Source organism: Oncorhynchus masou, chromosome 13 (genome assembly GCF_036934945.1).
Source record: "Oncorhynchus masou masou isolate Uvic2021 chromosome 13, UVic_Omas_1.1, whole genome shotgun sequence".
Classification (NCBI taxonomy): Eukaryota; Metazoa; Chordata; class Actinopteri; order Salmoniformes; family Salmonidae; genus Oncorhynchus; species Oncorhynchus masou.
This window is the reverse complement of record NC_088224.1, coordinates 10,563,417-10,576,983: the sequence shown is the minus strand read 5'-3', so window position 1 is coordinate 10,576,983 and position 13,567 is coordinate 10,563,417. Positions and strand designations below refer to the sequence as shown.

The window sequence follows — 13,567 nt, the reverse complement described above, 5'->3', positions numbered from 1 at the left end:
CTCATTGAGAGCATAAAGCAAACAGTAATAAACACATTCCTCTTAGGTCAAAAGGTTATTACAGATTTCTAGTAATATTTTAGATTTTTTTCACTTTCAGTGTCAGATCTCTTAATCCACACAGATCCCCGAGCTAAACTGGGATTAGCTAACTCCGGTTTAAGCTTTTGTTTATAACACAAAATGTGAATTTGATTAGGAAGGTTTATGAAACAGCTTTTGTTTAAGAGGTGGCTGTTTACACTCTGTGTCTTCCCTGTCATTTTGATTTAAATCAAGAGACGCTGTGGGTTTCAGACTCCTACAGTGTGTGTGTGTAACTGGATAACGCCTCACACAGACACATTCGCGCTCGGACAGAAGCCCAATGTATCATCATCAGGGTGAATCCAACACTTCTCTCTCTCCTATGCCTCTCGTAACAGGATCACCCTTCCACATTCCTTTTGATAGTTGTCCTGATAATGACTATGCACCACTATGCAATGCCGACTGTCACAGTCTGCGCTGTGATGTCACTGCTAGGGTCCTAGTTAGACATTCTAAATCCAGCTTGTTCCTCTCTTTACTGGGAGGCATGTGGGCGGCATGCACAGGCAGCATTTAGGGAGGGGTAATTGCTGTGTCTAATTTTACACAAATGGAGAGCGGGAGAGAGAAAGGAAGAGAGGGGAAGAGATAATGATAGATAGAGAGGGAGAAAAAGGGAGAGAGGTAGAAAGGAGGAGAGAGATGAGAAGAGCGTGAGACAGGAAGACATCAATAGAGAGAACGAGAGAGAGAGAACGAGAGAGAGAGAACGAGAGAGAGAGAACGAGAGAGAGAGAACGAGAGAGGGAGAGAGAACGAGAGAGGGAGAGAACGAGAGAGGGAGAGCGAGAGGGAAGAACGAGAGAGTTGGGAGAATGGGAACGAGAGGGGAGAGAACTGACGAGAGGGAGAGAACGAGAGAGGGGGAGAACGAGAGGGGGGAGAACGAGAGAGGGAGAGAACGAGAGAGGAGAGAACGAGAGAGGGAGAGAACAGAGAGGGAAGAACGAGAGAGGGAGAGAACGAGAGAATAACGAGAACGAGAGAGAACGAGAACGAGAGAGAACGAGAACGAGAGAGAACGAGAACGAGAGAGAACGAGAACGAGAGAAATGGAGAGGGATTTGAGAGAGGGGGAGAGAACGAGAGAAGGGAGAGAACGAGAGGAGAGAACGAGAGGGAGAGAGAACGAGAGGGAGAGAGAACGAGAGAGGGAGAGAGAACGAGAGAGGGAGAGAGAACGAGAGAGGGAGAGAGAACAGCGAATGAGAGGGAGAGAATGAGAGGGAGAGAATGAGAGGGAGAGAATGAGAGGGAGAGAATGAGAGAGGGAGAGAATGGGAGAGAACGAGAGAGGGAGAGAACGAGAGAGGGAGAGAACGAGAGAGGGAGAGAACGAGAGAGGAGAGAATTGCGAGAGAGAGAACGCGAGAGAGAGAGAAGCGAGAGAGAGAGAGAACGAGAGAGAGAGAGAAGAGAGAGAGAACGCGAGAGAGAGAATGCGAGAGAGAGAGACGCGAGAGAGAGACGCGAGAGAGAGAAGCGAGAGAGAGAGAGAGAGAACGCGAGAGAGAAGAGAGAGAGAGAACGAGAGAGAACGAGAGAGAGAGAACGCGAGAGAGAGAACGAGAGAGAGAGAACGCGAGAGAGAGAGAACGCGAGAGAGAGAGAACGAGAGAGAGAGAACGAGAGAGAGAGAACGAGAGAGAGAGAGAACGCGAGAGAGAGAGAGAGAGAGAAGCGAGAGAGAGAGAGAGAGAGAGACGCGAGAGAGAACGAGAGAGAGAGGGAGAGAACGAGAGAGAACGAGAGAGAGAGAACGAGAGAGAGAGAACGAGAGAGAGAGAAAGAGAGAGAGAGAAGCGAGAGAGAGAGAACGCGAGAGAGAGAGAACGAGAGAGAGAGAACGCGAGAGAGAGAGAACGCGAGAGAGAGAGAGAGAGAACGAGAGAGAGAACGCGAGAGAGAACGAGAGAGAGAGAGAACGAGAGAGGGAGAGAACGAGAAGAACGAGAGAGAGAAGAGAGAGAACGAGAGAGAGAGAGAACGAGAGAGAGAACGCGAGAGAGAGAGAACGAGAGAAGAGAACGAGAGAGAGAGAGAGAGAAGACGAAAGAGAGAGAGAACGAGAGAGGGAGAGAACGAGAGGGAGAGAACGAGAGGAGAGAACGAGAGGAGAGAACGAGAGGGAGAGAACGAGAGGGAGAGAACGAGAGGGAGAGAACGAGAGAGGGAGAGAACGAGAGAGGGAGAGAACGAGAGAGGAGAGAACGAGAGGAGAAACGAGAGGGAGAGAACGAGAGCGAGAGAGAACGAGAGCGAGAGAGAGAGAGAACGCGAGAGAGAGAGAACGAGAGAGAGAGAGAGAACGCGAGAGAGAGAACGCGAGAGAGAGAACGAGAGAGAGAGCGAGAGAGAGAGAGAACGAGAGCGAGAGAGAGAGAGAGCGAGAGAGAGAAGCGAGAGAGAGAGAGAGCGAGAGAGAGAGAGCGAGACTGATAGAACGAGAGAGAGAGAGAACGAGAGAGAGAGAGAGAGAGAACGAGAGAGAGAGACAGAACGAGAGAGAGAGAGAGAACGAGAGAGAGAGAATGAGAGAGAATGAGAGAGAGAGACAGAACGAGAGAGAGACAGAACGAGAGAGAGAGAGAACGAGAGAGAGACAGAACGAGAGAGAGAGAGAACGGGGGAGAGAGACGGTGAGGCTGAAAAGCTTTCTATGGTCCCGGGCCGGTACTGAGAGGATATTTGTTTTTATCCTTCTGCCTGTGGTGGCCTGTAAGGGTGTGAATGTGAATCATCAGTCGTTCAATGCTAATGTCCATCCCAAATGGAAACCTATTTCTTACATAGTGCACTATATAGGACAAAGGGTGCCATTTTGGACAGACTCATCATGTACCCAGTCTTAATGCTATTCTTTGGCAGACTTTCTTACTGTGGGGATGGATCTAGTCTGTACCAGATATCTGATTTTCAAAGCCCCCACGTGAATGTTGGTTAATATCTGAACATATTGACAACGCTGTCTCAGATCAATGTTGGTTAGTCGTGGCCAAAAGTTTTGAGAATGACACAAATATTAACTTCCACAAAGTCTGCTGCCTCAGTGTCTTTATATATTTTTTGTCAGATGTTACTATGGAATACTGAAGTATAATTACAAGCATTTCATAAGTTTCAACGGCTTTTATTGACAATTACATGAAGTTGATGCAAAGAGTCAATATTTGTAGTGTTGACCCTTCTTTTCCATAACCTCTGCAATCTGCCCTGGCATGCTGTCAATTAACTTCTGGACCACATCCTGACTGATGGCAGCCCATTCTTGCATAATCAATGCTTGGAGTTTGTCAGAATTTGTGGGTTTCTGTTTGTCCACCCGCCTGTTGAGGACTGACCACAAGTTTCCAATGCGATTAAGGTCTGGGGAGTTTCCTGGCCATGGACCCAAAATATCTATGTTTTGTTCCCCGAGCCACTTAGTTATCACTTTTGCCTTATGGTAAGGTGCTCCATCATGCTGGAAAAGGCATTGTTCGTCACCAAACTGTTCCTGGATGGTTGGTAGAAGATGCTCTCGGAGGATGTGTTGGTACCATTCTTTATTCATGGCTGTGTTCTTAGGCAAAATTGTGAGTGAGCCCACTCCCTTGGCTGAGAAGCAACCCCACACATGAATGGTCTCAGGATGCTTTACTGTTGGCATGACACAGGACTGATCGTAGCGCTCACCTTGTCTTCTCCGGACAAGCTTTTTTCCAGATGCCCCAAACAATCGGAAAGGGGATTCATCAGAGAAAATTACTTTACCCCAGTCCTCAGCAGTCAGCAGTTTACCCCTGTACCTTTTGCAGAATATTATTTGGCTTCTTTGCTGCCCTTCTTGACATCATGCCATCCTAGCAAATTTACACTGTTATACAAGCTGTACATCACATTTCTTCAGTGTTGTCACATGAAAAGATATACTGAAATATTTACAAATTGTGAGGGGTGTACTCACTTTTGTGATATAATGTACCGCAGTCTCCGATCAACGTTGGTTAATATATACAGTGGGGCAAAAAAAGTATTTAGTCAGCCACCAATTGTGTGCAAGTTCTCCCACTTAAAAAATATGAGAGAGGCCTGTATTTTCATCATAGTTACACTTCAACTATGAGAGAAAAAAAATCCAGAAAATCACATTGTAGGATTTTTTATTAATTTATTTGCAAATTATGGTGGAAAATAAGTATTTGGTCAATAACAAAAGTTTATCTCAATACTTTGTTATATACCCTTTGTTGGCAATGACCGAGGTCAAATGTTTTCTGTAAGTCTTCACAAGGTTTTCACACACTGTTGCTGGTATTTTGGCCCATTCCTCCATGCAGATCTCCTCTAGAGCAGTGATGTTTTGGGGCTGTTGCTGGGCAACATGGACTTTCAACTCCCTCCACAGATTTTCTATGGGGTTGAGATCTGGAGACTGGCTAGGCCACTCCAGGACCTTGAAATGCTTCTTACGAAGCCACTCCTTCGTTGCCCGGCCGGTGTGTTTGGGATCATTGTCATGCTGAAAGACCCAGCCACGTTTCATCTTCAATGCCCTTGCTGATGGAAGGAGGTTTTCACTCAAAATCTCACGATACATGGCCCCATTTATTCTTTCCTTTACACGGATCAGTCGTCCTGGTCCCTTTGCAGAAAAACAGCCCCAAAGCATGATGTTTCCACCCCCATGCTTCACAGTAGGTATGGTGTTCTTTGGATGCAACTCAGCATTCTTTGTCCTCCAAACACGACGAGTTGAGTTTTTACCAAAAAGTTATATTTTGATTTCAACTGACCATATGACATTCCCCCAATCTTCTTCTGGATCATCCAAATGCTCTCTAGCAAACTTCAGACGGACCTGGACATGTACTGGCTTAAGCAGGGGGACACGTCTGGCACTGCAGGATTTGAGTCCCTGGTGGTGTAGTGTGATACTGATGGTAGGCTTTGTTACTTTGGTCCCAGCTCTCTGCAGGTCATTCACTAGGTCCCCCCGTGTGGTTCTGGGATTTTTGCTCCCTCGTTCTTATGATCATTTTGAACCGACGGGGTGAGATCTTGCGTGGAGCCCCAGATCGGGGGAGATTATCAGTGGTCTTGTATGTCTTCCATTTCCTAATAATTGCTCACACAGTTGATTTCTTCAAACCATGCTGCTTACCTATTGCAAATTCAGGTCTTCCCAGCCTGGTGCAGGTCTACAATTTTGTTTCTGGTGTCCTTTGACAGCTCTTTGGTCTTGGCCATAGTGGAGTTTGGAGTGTGACTGTTTGATGTTGGGGACAGGTGTATTTTATACTGATAACAAGTTCAAACAGGTGCCATTATTACAGGTAACGAGTGGAGGACAGAGGAGCCTCTTAAAGAAGAAGTTACAGGTCTGTGAGAGCCAGAAATCTTGCTTGTTTGTAGGTGACCAAATACTTATTTTCCACCATAATTTGCAAATAAATTCATTAAAAATCCTACAATGTGATTATCTGGATTTTGTTTTCTCATTTTGTCTGTCATAGTTGAAGTGTACCTATGATGAAAATGACAGGCCTCTCTCATCTTTTTAAGTGAGAGAACTTGCACAATTGGTGGCTGACTAAATACTTTTTTGCCCCACTGTATATACCGCTGTCTTGGTAACTAAGAGCCCTCTAGCCCATGTCTTGGGAACTAAGAGCCCTCTATCTCTCTGTCTTGGTAACTAAGAGCCCTTTAGCCCATGTCTTGGTAACTAAGAGCCCTTTATCTCTCTGTCTTGGTAACTAAGAGCCCTCTATCTCTCTGTCTTGGTAACTAAGACCCCTCTATCTCTCTGTCTTGGTAACTAAGAGCCCTCTATCTCTCTGTCTTGGTAACTACACCCCTCTATCTCTCTGTCTTGGTAACTAAGAGCCCTCTATCTCTCTGTCTTGGTAACTAAGAGCCCTCTATCTCTCTTCCCCAGGAGACCGTAGCCAGGTGGGCAGTACAGACCGCCCAGATTCAGACGGAGAGGACTCCGAAGGTGCTGATGATGACAACGAAGATGATAATGAGGAAGAGGAGGATGACAGCCAGGCTGAGTCGGGCCTGTCCACCAACCCCTCGGTCTCAGCCAGCCCCCAGCACATCCCCTCCTCCCTCCAGGCTGAGCTCCCTCCCAGCTCCCTTCTGGCCCAGTTGTCCATCCACCACCACCCAGCTGCCCTGTCACTCCCCCAGCCCCCTTCCTCCCACTGCCACACCCACGATGCCTCAGATACAGAATCCGTGCCCATGCTGAGCCCCGTCTCCCTGGTCAAACAGATGTCAATCTCCGGAGGCTGCTCCAGCCCCTTGCCCTACTCCCCGCCCCCCCACACATCTGGCACAGAGTCGGTGCCCATGATGAGCCCTGTCTCGCCGTGCAGGCAGATGTCCATCGATTACCCTGACTTTGACGTGCCCCCTTGTCCCCCCGCACAGGGCAAGAGCTGCTCCAAGCTCGGCCAGGTGAGCCCCACCATGTGCTCCTCCTCCCCCCATCCTCTCTCTCTCCATCCCTCCCTCCCTCCATCCCAGTCACTCTGCACTTTCATACCCTTTCATACCCATACCCTTTCATACCCTTGCTATGAATCCCTTATGCGAGGCACTTCAGCAAATCTGTTCTGAATGAAAAGGTGAATGTATTTCTGATTATCAGCTTTCGATGAAAGGCTCGTTTCTAGTCACATACACTATATATACAAAAGTATGTGGACACCCTTTGAAATTCGATTATTTGGCTATTTCAGCCACATTCGTTGCAGACAGTTGTATAAAATTGAGAACACCGCCATGCAATCTCCATAGACAAACATTGCCAGTAGAATGGCCTTTGTGAAGAGCCCAGTTACTTATAACAAGACAGTTTGTCAAATGTCTTCCCTGCAAGAGCTGCCCCGGTCAACTGTAAGTGCTGTTATTGTGAAGTGGAAACGTCTAGGAGCAACAAGAGCTCAGTCAAAAAGTGGTAGGCCACACAATCTCACAGAACAGGACCGCCAAGTGCTGAAGAACACAGCGCGTAAAATTTTTCTGTCCTCGGTTGCAACACTCACTACTGAGTTCCAAACTGGCTCTGGAAGCAACAGCACAAGAAATATTAGTCAGGAGCTTCATGAAACTGGTTTCCATGGCCGAGCGTCCACACACAAGCCTAAGATCACCATGCGCAATGCCAAGTGTTGGCTGGAGTGGTGTAAAGTTTGCTACCATTGGAGTCCAGAGCAGTGGAGACGCGTTCTCTGGAGTGATGAATCATGCTTCACCATCTGGCAGTCCTACAGACGAATCTGGGATTGGCGAATGCCAGGAGAACGTCTGCCCGAATACAGAGTGCCAACTGTAAAGTTTGGTGGATGGGAATAATGGTTTGGGTCTGTTTTTCATGGTTGGGCTCGGCCCCTTAGTTTCAGTGAAGGGAAATCTTAACGCGACTGCATAAAATAATATTTTTGACAATTCTGTGCTTCCTAAACTTTGTGGCAACAGTTTGGGGAAGGCCCTTTCCTGTTTCAAATCAAATCAAATGTATTTATATAGCCCTTCGTACATCAGCTGATATCTCAAAGTGCTGTACAGAAACCCAGCCTAAAACCCCAGCAAACAATGCAGGTGTTGAAGCACGTTGGCTAGAAAAAACTCAATAGAAAGTCCAAAACATAGGAAGAAACCTAGAGGGGAACCAGGCTATGAGGGGTGGCCAGTCCTCTTCTGGCTGTGCCGGGTGGAGATTATAACAGACATGGCCAAGATGTTCAATTGTTCATAAATTACCAGCATGGTCAAATAAAAGGTCTGGGACAGGTAGCACGTCCGGTGAACTGGTCAGGATTCCATAGCCGCTGGCAGAACAGTTGAAACTGGAGCAGCAGCATGGCCAGGTGGACTGGGGACAGCAAGGAGTCATCATGCCAGGTAGTCCTGAGGCATGGTCCAAGGGCTCAGGTCTTCCAAGAGAGAGTAAGAAAGATAGAATTCAAGAGAGCATACTTAAATTCACACAGGACACCGGATAAGACAGGAGAAGTACTCCAGATATAACAAACTGACCCTAGCCCCCCGACACATAAACTACTGCAGCATAAATACTGGAGGCTGAGACAGGAGGGGTCAGGAGACACTGTGGCCCCATCCGATGATACCCCCGGACAGGGCCAAACAGGAAGGATATAATCCCACCCACTTTGCCAAAGCACAGCCCCCACACCACTAGAGGGATATCCTCAACCACCAACTTACCATCCTGAGACAAGGCCGAGTATAGCCCACAAAGATCTCCGCCACGGCACAACCCAAGGTGGAAACATTGTAATGTTTCAGCATTACAATACCCACCATGCACAAAGCGAGGTCCATACAGAAATGATTTGTTGTGATCAGTATGGAAGAACTTGACTGCCCAGCATAGAGCCCTGACCTCAACCCCATCTAACACCTTTGGGATGAATGTGAGCCTGTCCTAATCGCTCAACATCAGTGCCCAACCTCACGAATGTTCTTGTGGCTGAATGGCAGCAAATCCCCACAGCAATGTTCCAACATCTACTGGAAAGCCTTCCCTGAAAAGTGGAGACTGTTATAGCAGCAAAGGGGGGGACCAACTCCATAGTAATGCTTTTGGTTTTGGAATGAGATGTTTGACAAGTAGGTGTCCACTTACTTTTGACCATGTGATGTATCGTCTTCTCGTGTCTTTTTAATGAGTTGTTCATGTGAAAAGGCATGAGGAGTGTGTTCAGTGTTGGTCCTGTTTCCAGATCAGTCATGCAGTAGGTAAAGGTCATAATTACTCGTTTTCATTTTGTTCTTTCCCAGGATGGCACTTTGGCCCTGTCAGTGAGTGACCCAGGTGTCACTGTCGGGACAGATGTCAGCACTCAGACCTCCTCCTATAGCCTCCAGACATCCTCCTACAGCCCCTTGCACTTTCCTTCCCAGCGTCCGACCCAAGGACCAGGGGCCACACAGGGGACCAACACCCACCTCTTCAGCCACTTGCCTCTGCACTCCCAGCAGCCCTCACACTCCCCCTACAGCATGGTCCCCGTGAGGGGCATCCAGCTGGTTCCCGCTAGCCTGGCAGCCTATTCCACCTTCGTGCCCATCCAGGCTGGCCCTGTCCAGCTCACCATCCCCGCCGTGAGCGTCATCCACCGGAACACCAGCCCCCTCCCATTCCCCAACACCTCTAACTCCCCTGAGCCCGATGGTATGGTGAGTCCCTCATCCCCTGTCAACCAGCCTCTGGTGGTCCAGGAGCCAATCAGTAGTATCATGCCCTGCTTCCCCCTTGGGCAGGTGGCTGGGCTGGGGCAGGTGACTGGGCTGGGGCAGGTGGCTGGTCTACCGGCCCTCAGGGCCTCCCACCACACGCTGCAGTCCATGGGTCTGGAGACTCTGACCCTGACCAGCTCAGAAGGTCTGACCTCCACCCAGCTGCTATCCCAACATGGCCTGTCGCTCAATGCCACCTTGGGCCTGCAGGTCCTGGCTCACACCTCCACCTCCCAGAGCAGGACAGTCCCCCACCACCACACCCACATCCCCAGCCTGCAGATCCTCAACATCGCCGTTCCCACCCTCAGCCCCCTCTCCGGCCTCATTCCCCTCGCTGGACCCTTTGAGAGACAGGGCAGCCCCGATGCCCCAGCAGCCCCACGGACCCCACAGCCCTCCTCTCAGACTGAAACCGAACCCTCAGTCAGCTGTCTGTCTGCTGCTTCCCCTCCCACCGCCACCCTGAGGGGAAGTCTCGCACAGGAATTGGCATCATCATGCAGCAGATCCATCAGATCGGGGCCGGGGGGTTCCGGAGGTTCCAGAGGCTCCGATGACACACAGACTTCAGAAAAGAAAGAGAGGGTAACAACATCGCTTGCACAGCACGCCCCAGCCTCAGCTCCAGCTCCAGGCTCCGCTCCAGCTCCAGCCCCAGCTCTAGCTCCACCTCCAGCCCCAGCTCTAGCTCCACCTCTAGCCCCAGCTCCAGCTCAAGCTCCACCTCTAGCTCCAGCTCCAGCCCCAGCTCCAGCCCCTGACAGGGGCCTGGAGGGGGATAAGAATCCTCCAGCAGAGGGAGCCAGTGAGCCTGTCACACCTCGGAGGCAGTCGATGCTCTCACGACAGCAGGAAACGGAAGACTACAATGATGACTCAGCATCCAGCGATGATGAGGACAGACTGGTCATCGCCACCTGAAACCCCCAACCGAATAGCCTAGTTAAAACCAGACTGAATGCTGAGTTTACAATGGTGATCGCAACGTTAAATCTGGTTAACCAGGCTACTTATCAATGTTCTTATTTTGTAATGGTTGTTACTTTCTAAGACTGAAAACACTTCAGGGTGGGTTTGTTTCTCTGCAAATCACCCTTCAAAGCACAGTTTCTGACATTCATATTGTATGTGCAATCAATAGATGCTTATGATAATGATCTTTTAACTTTTTTGTCAGCTCCAGACAATTTTTTTGTTGTTGTACATGTTGTATAGACAATTGTGCCTTTTTCGTAGTTGCTTGTTTTAGGAACCTGTAAATAATACCTTACAAATTCAGTAGTTGCTTGTGTTTTATTTCAATGAAATGGAACTAAATAGAAGAAAATGTACCTTACCGGTTTTATTTTGGAAAGTTTTAATGTCAATTGTAAATTTATGAGAGAAAAAAATGAATGTGTTGTACTTGGACATTTCTATGGATTTGGGGCATTGTTTCTGCGTACAGACGTTGTGTTCAACTATTTATTACAGTATATTCCATGTAGTGCCCATGATGGTTCATGTCCACAGGTATGTGTAATATGGTAGCTTTTCATTGCAGTATCACTATTATTATCAACTGTATCAGTAAAACTTTGTTTACAAACATACATTTTTATTCAGTTTTTTTTTTTTGTCTCCGATGCAAATATCATGTTTCCACAATTTAATACAACAAAATTAAAATAAAATTGAATTGGGGAAAAATATCTAATTATGTTTAGATGATTAAACAGTACTTCAATGCATTTTTCTTTTACTATGCATTGACCTTCCATCTACATGACTTCAATCTATACTACACTGAGAACAGGACTTTAAATACAGTACATTACATTCTCGGAAGTATTTCACTGAATGTTCATGGATGAAAACAAATTGTCGACAATTTGTTAAAATCAACGTGTAATTCAACTCTCAATCGTACTGTAACAGCCTGGGCTCCTGAGTGGCGCGTCAGTCTCACTGTTAGAGGCGTCACTACAGACCCTGTTTCAATTCCAGGCTATATCAAAACTGGCCGAGTCCCATAGGGGGTGGTGCACAATTAGCCCAGCGTCGTCCGGGTTTGGCCGGCGTAGGCCGTCATTGTAAATAAGAATTTGTTCTTAACTGACTTGCCTAGTTTAAATAAAGGATACATAAAAGACTCAACAGTTCAATGTTAACGTCTTCAAATCCACTGTTACACAATGTTCTGTATTACATCATGTTCCAGTCAGCCTAATAGTTGCACTTGCTCTCAACAGCGCTTTCTTATTTCACGGAAAATAGTCATTTTCATCAGGAACGAGAGGATGTCGGTGGGCATTGACCCAACAGATATAATCAAACATCTGTCGAACCAGACCAGAGAGGGAGGAGGACATCAGATCTCTTAAACCAGACCAGAGATTGAGGGGGACATCAAACCTCTGTGCTTGACCAGATGCAATGCTATTTCATAGAAAGCAAATTGACCACAGACTTTCAGCACGCATATTGGGAAGGACACTCAACAAGCACGGCACTTACACACATGACTGATGATTGGCTGAGAGAAATAGACAATAAAATGATTGTGGGGGGGCTGTCTTGTTAGACTTCAGTGCAGCTTTTGACATTATCGATCACAGTGTGCTGCTGGAAAAACGTATGTGTTATGGCTTTACACCCCCTGCTATAATGTGGATAAAGAGTTACTTGTCGAACAGAACACAGAAGTTGTTCTTCAATGGAAGCCTCTCAAACATAATCCAGGTAGAAGCAGGAATTCCCCAGGGCAGCTGTTTAGGCCCCTTTTTTCAATCTTAACTAACGACATGCCACTGGCTTTGAGTAAGTCCAGTATGTCTATGTATGCGGATGACTCAACACTATACACGTCAGCTACTACAGCGACTGAAATGACTGCAACACTCAACAAAGAGCTGCAGGTAGTTTCAGAGTGGGTGGCAAGGAATAAGTTAGTCCTAAATATTTCCAAAACTAAAAGCATTGTATTTGGGACAAAGCATTCACTAAACCCTAAACCTCAACTACATCTCGTAATGAATCATGTGGAAATTGAGCAAGTTGAGGTAGCTAAGCTGCTTGGAGTAACCCTGGGTTGTAAAACTGTCATGGTCAAAACATATTGAAACAACAGTAGCTAAGATGGGGAGAAGTCTGTCCATAATAAAGCGCTGCTCTGCCTTCTTAACAACACTATCAACAAGGCCCTGGTTTTGTTGCACTTGGACTACTGTTCAGTAGTGTGGTCAGGTGCCACAAAGAGGGACTTGGGAAAATTGTAGTTGGCTCAGAACAGTACACAGTGAGATAACATTAATGACATGCATGTCAATCTCTCATGGCACAAAGTGGAAGAGCGATTGACTTCCTAAATACTTGTTCTTGTAAGAGGTGTTGACAAGTTGAAGGTACCAAGCTGTCTGTTTAAATTACTAGCACACAGCTCGGACACCCATGCATACCCACAAGACATGTCACCAGACGTCTCTTCACAGTCCCCAAGTCCAGAACAGACTATGGGAAGTACACGGTACTACATAGAGCCATGACTACATGGAACTCTAATTCACGGTACTACATAGAGCCATGACGACATGGAACTCTATTCCACAGTACTACATAGAGCCATGACGACATGGAACTCTATTCCACAGTACTACATAGAGCCATGACTACATGGAACTCTATTCCACAGTACTACATAGAGCCATGACTACATGGAACTCTATTCCACATCAGATAACTGATGCAAGCTGTAGAATCAGATTTTAAAAAGCAGGTAAAAATACACCTCATGGAACAGCAGGGACAGTGAAGTAACACAAACATAGGCACAGACACATGCACACACATGTGATAACATACGCACAATACACATGATTACACACACACACATGATAACATACACACTATACACATGATTACACACTATACACATGATAACATACGCACAATACACATGATTACACACACACATGATAACATACGCACTATACACATGATTGGAACACACACACATGATAACATACGCACTATACACATGGCACAGACACACACACATGATAACATACGCACTATACACATGATTACACACACACACATGATAACATACACACTATACACATGATTACACACTATACACATGATAACATACGCACAATACACATGATTACACACACACACGATAACATACACACAATACACATAATTACACACACACACATGATAACATACGCACTATACA

General features: G+C 46.8%; 1 protein-coding gene across 7 annotated transcripts in view; it reads left to right on the top strand.

The window, feature by feature from the left end:
• The window catches only part of LOC135551714 (zinc finger protein 40-like), a 98,867-nt gene extending 87,927 nt beyond the window's left edge, over positions 1–10,940 (top strand). For all 7 annotated transcript variants that reach the window (XM_064982906.1, XM_064982902.1, XM_064982905.1 and 4 more), the window contains 2 exons: positions 6,011–6,537; positions 8,887–10,940. In XM_064982906.1, the coding sequence (XP_064838978.1) occupies positions 6,011–6,537; positions 8,887–10,269 (1,910 nt within the window). In that variant the 3' untranslated portion in view covers positions 10,270–10,940. The remainder of the gene's footprint in view (positions 1–6,010; positions 6,538–8,886) is intronic.
• Positions 10,941–13,567: the final 2,627 nt, after the last annotated feature.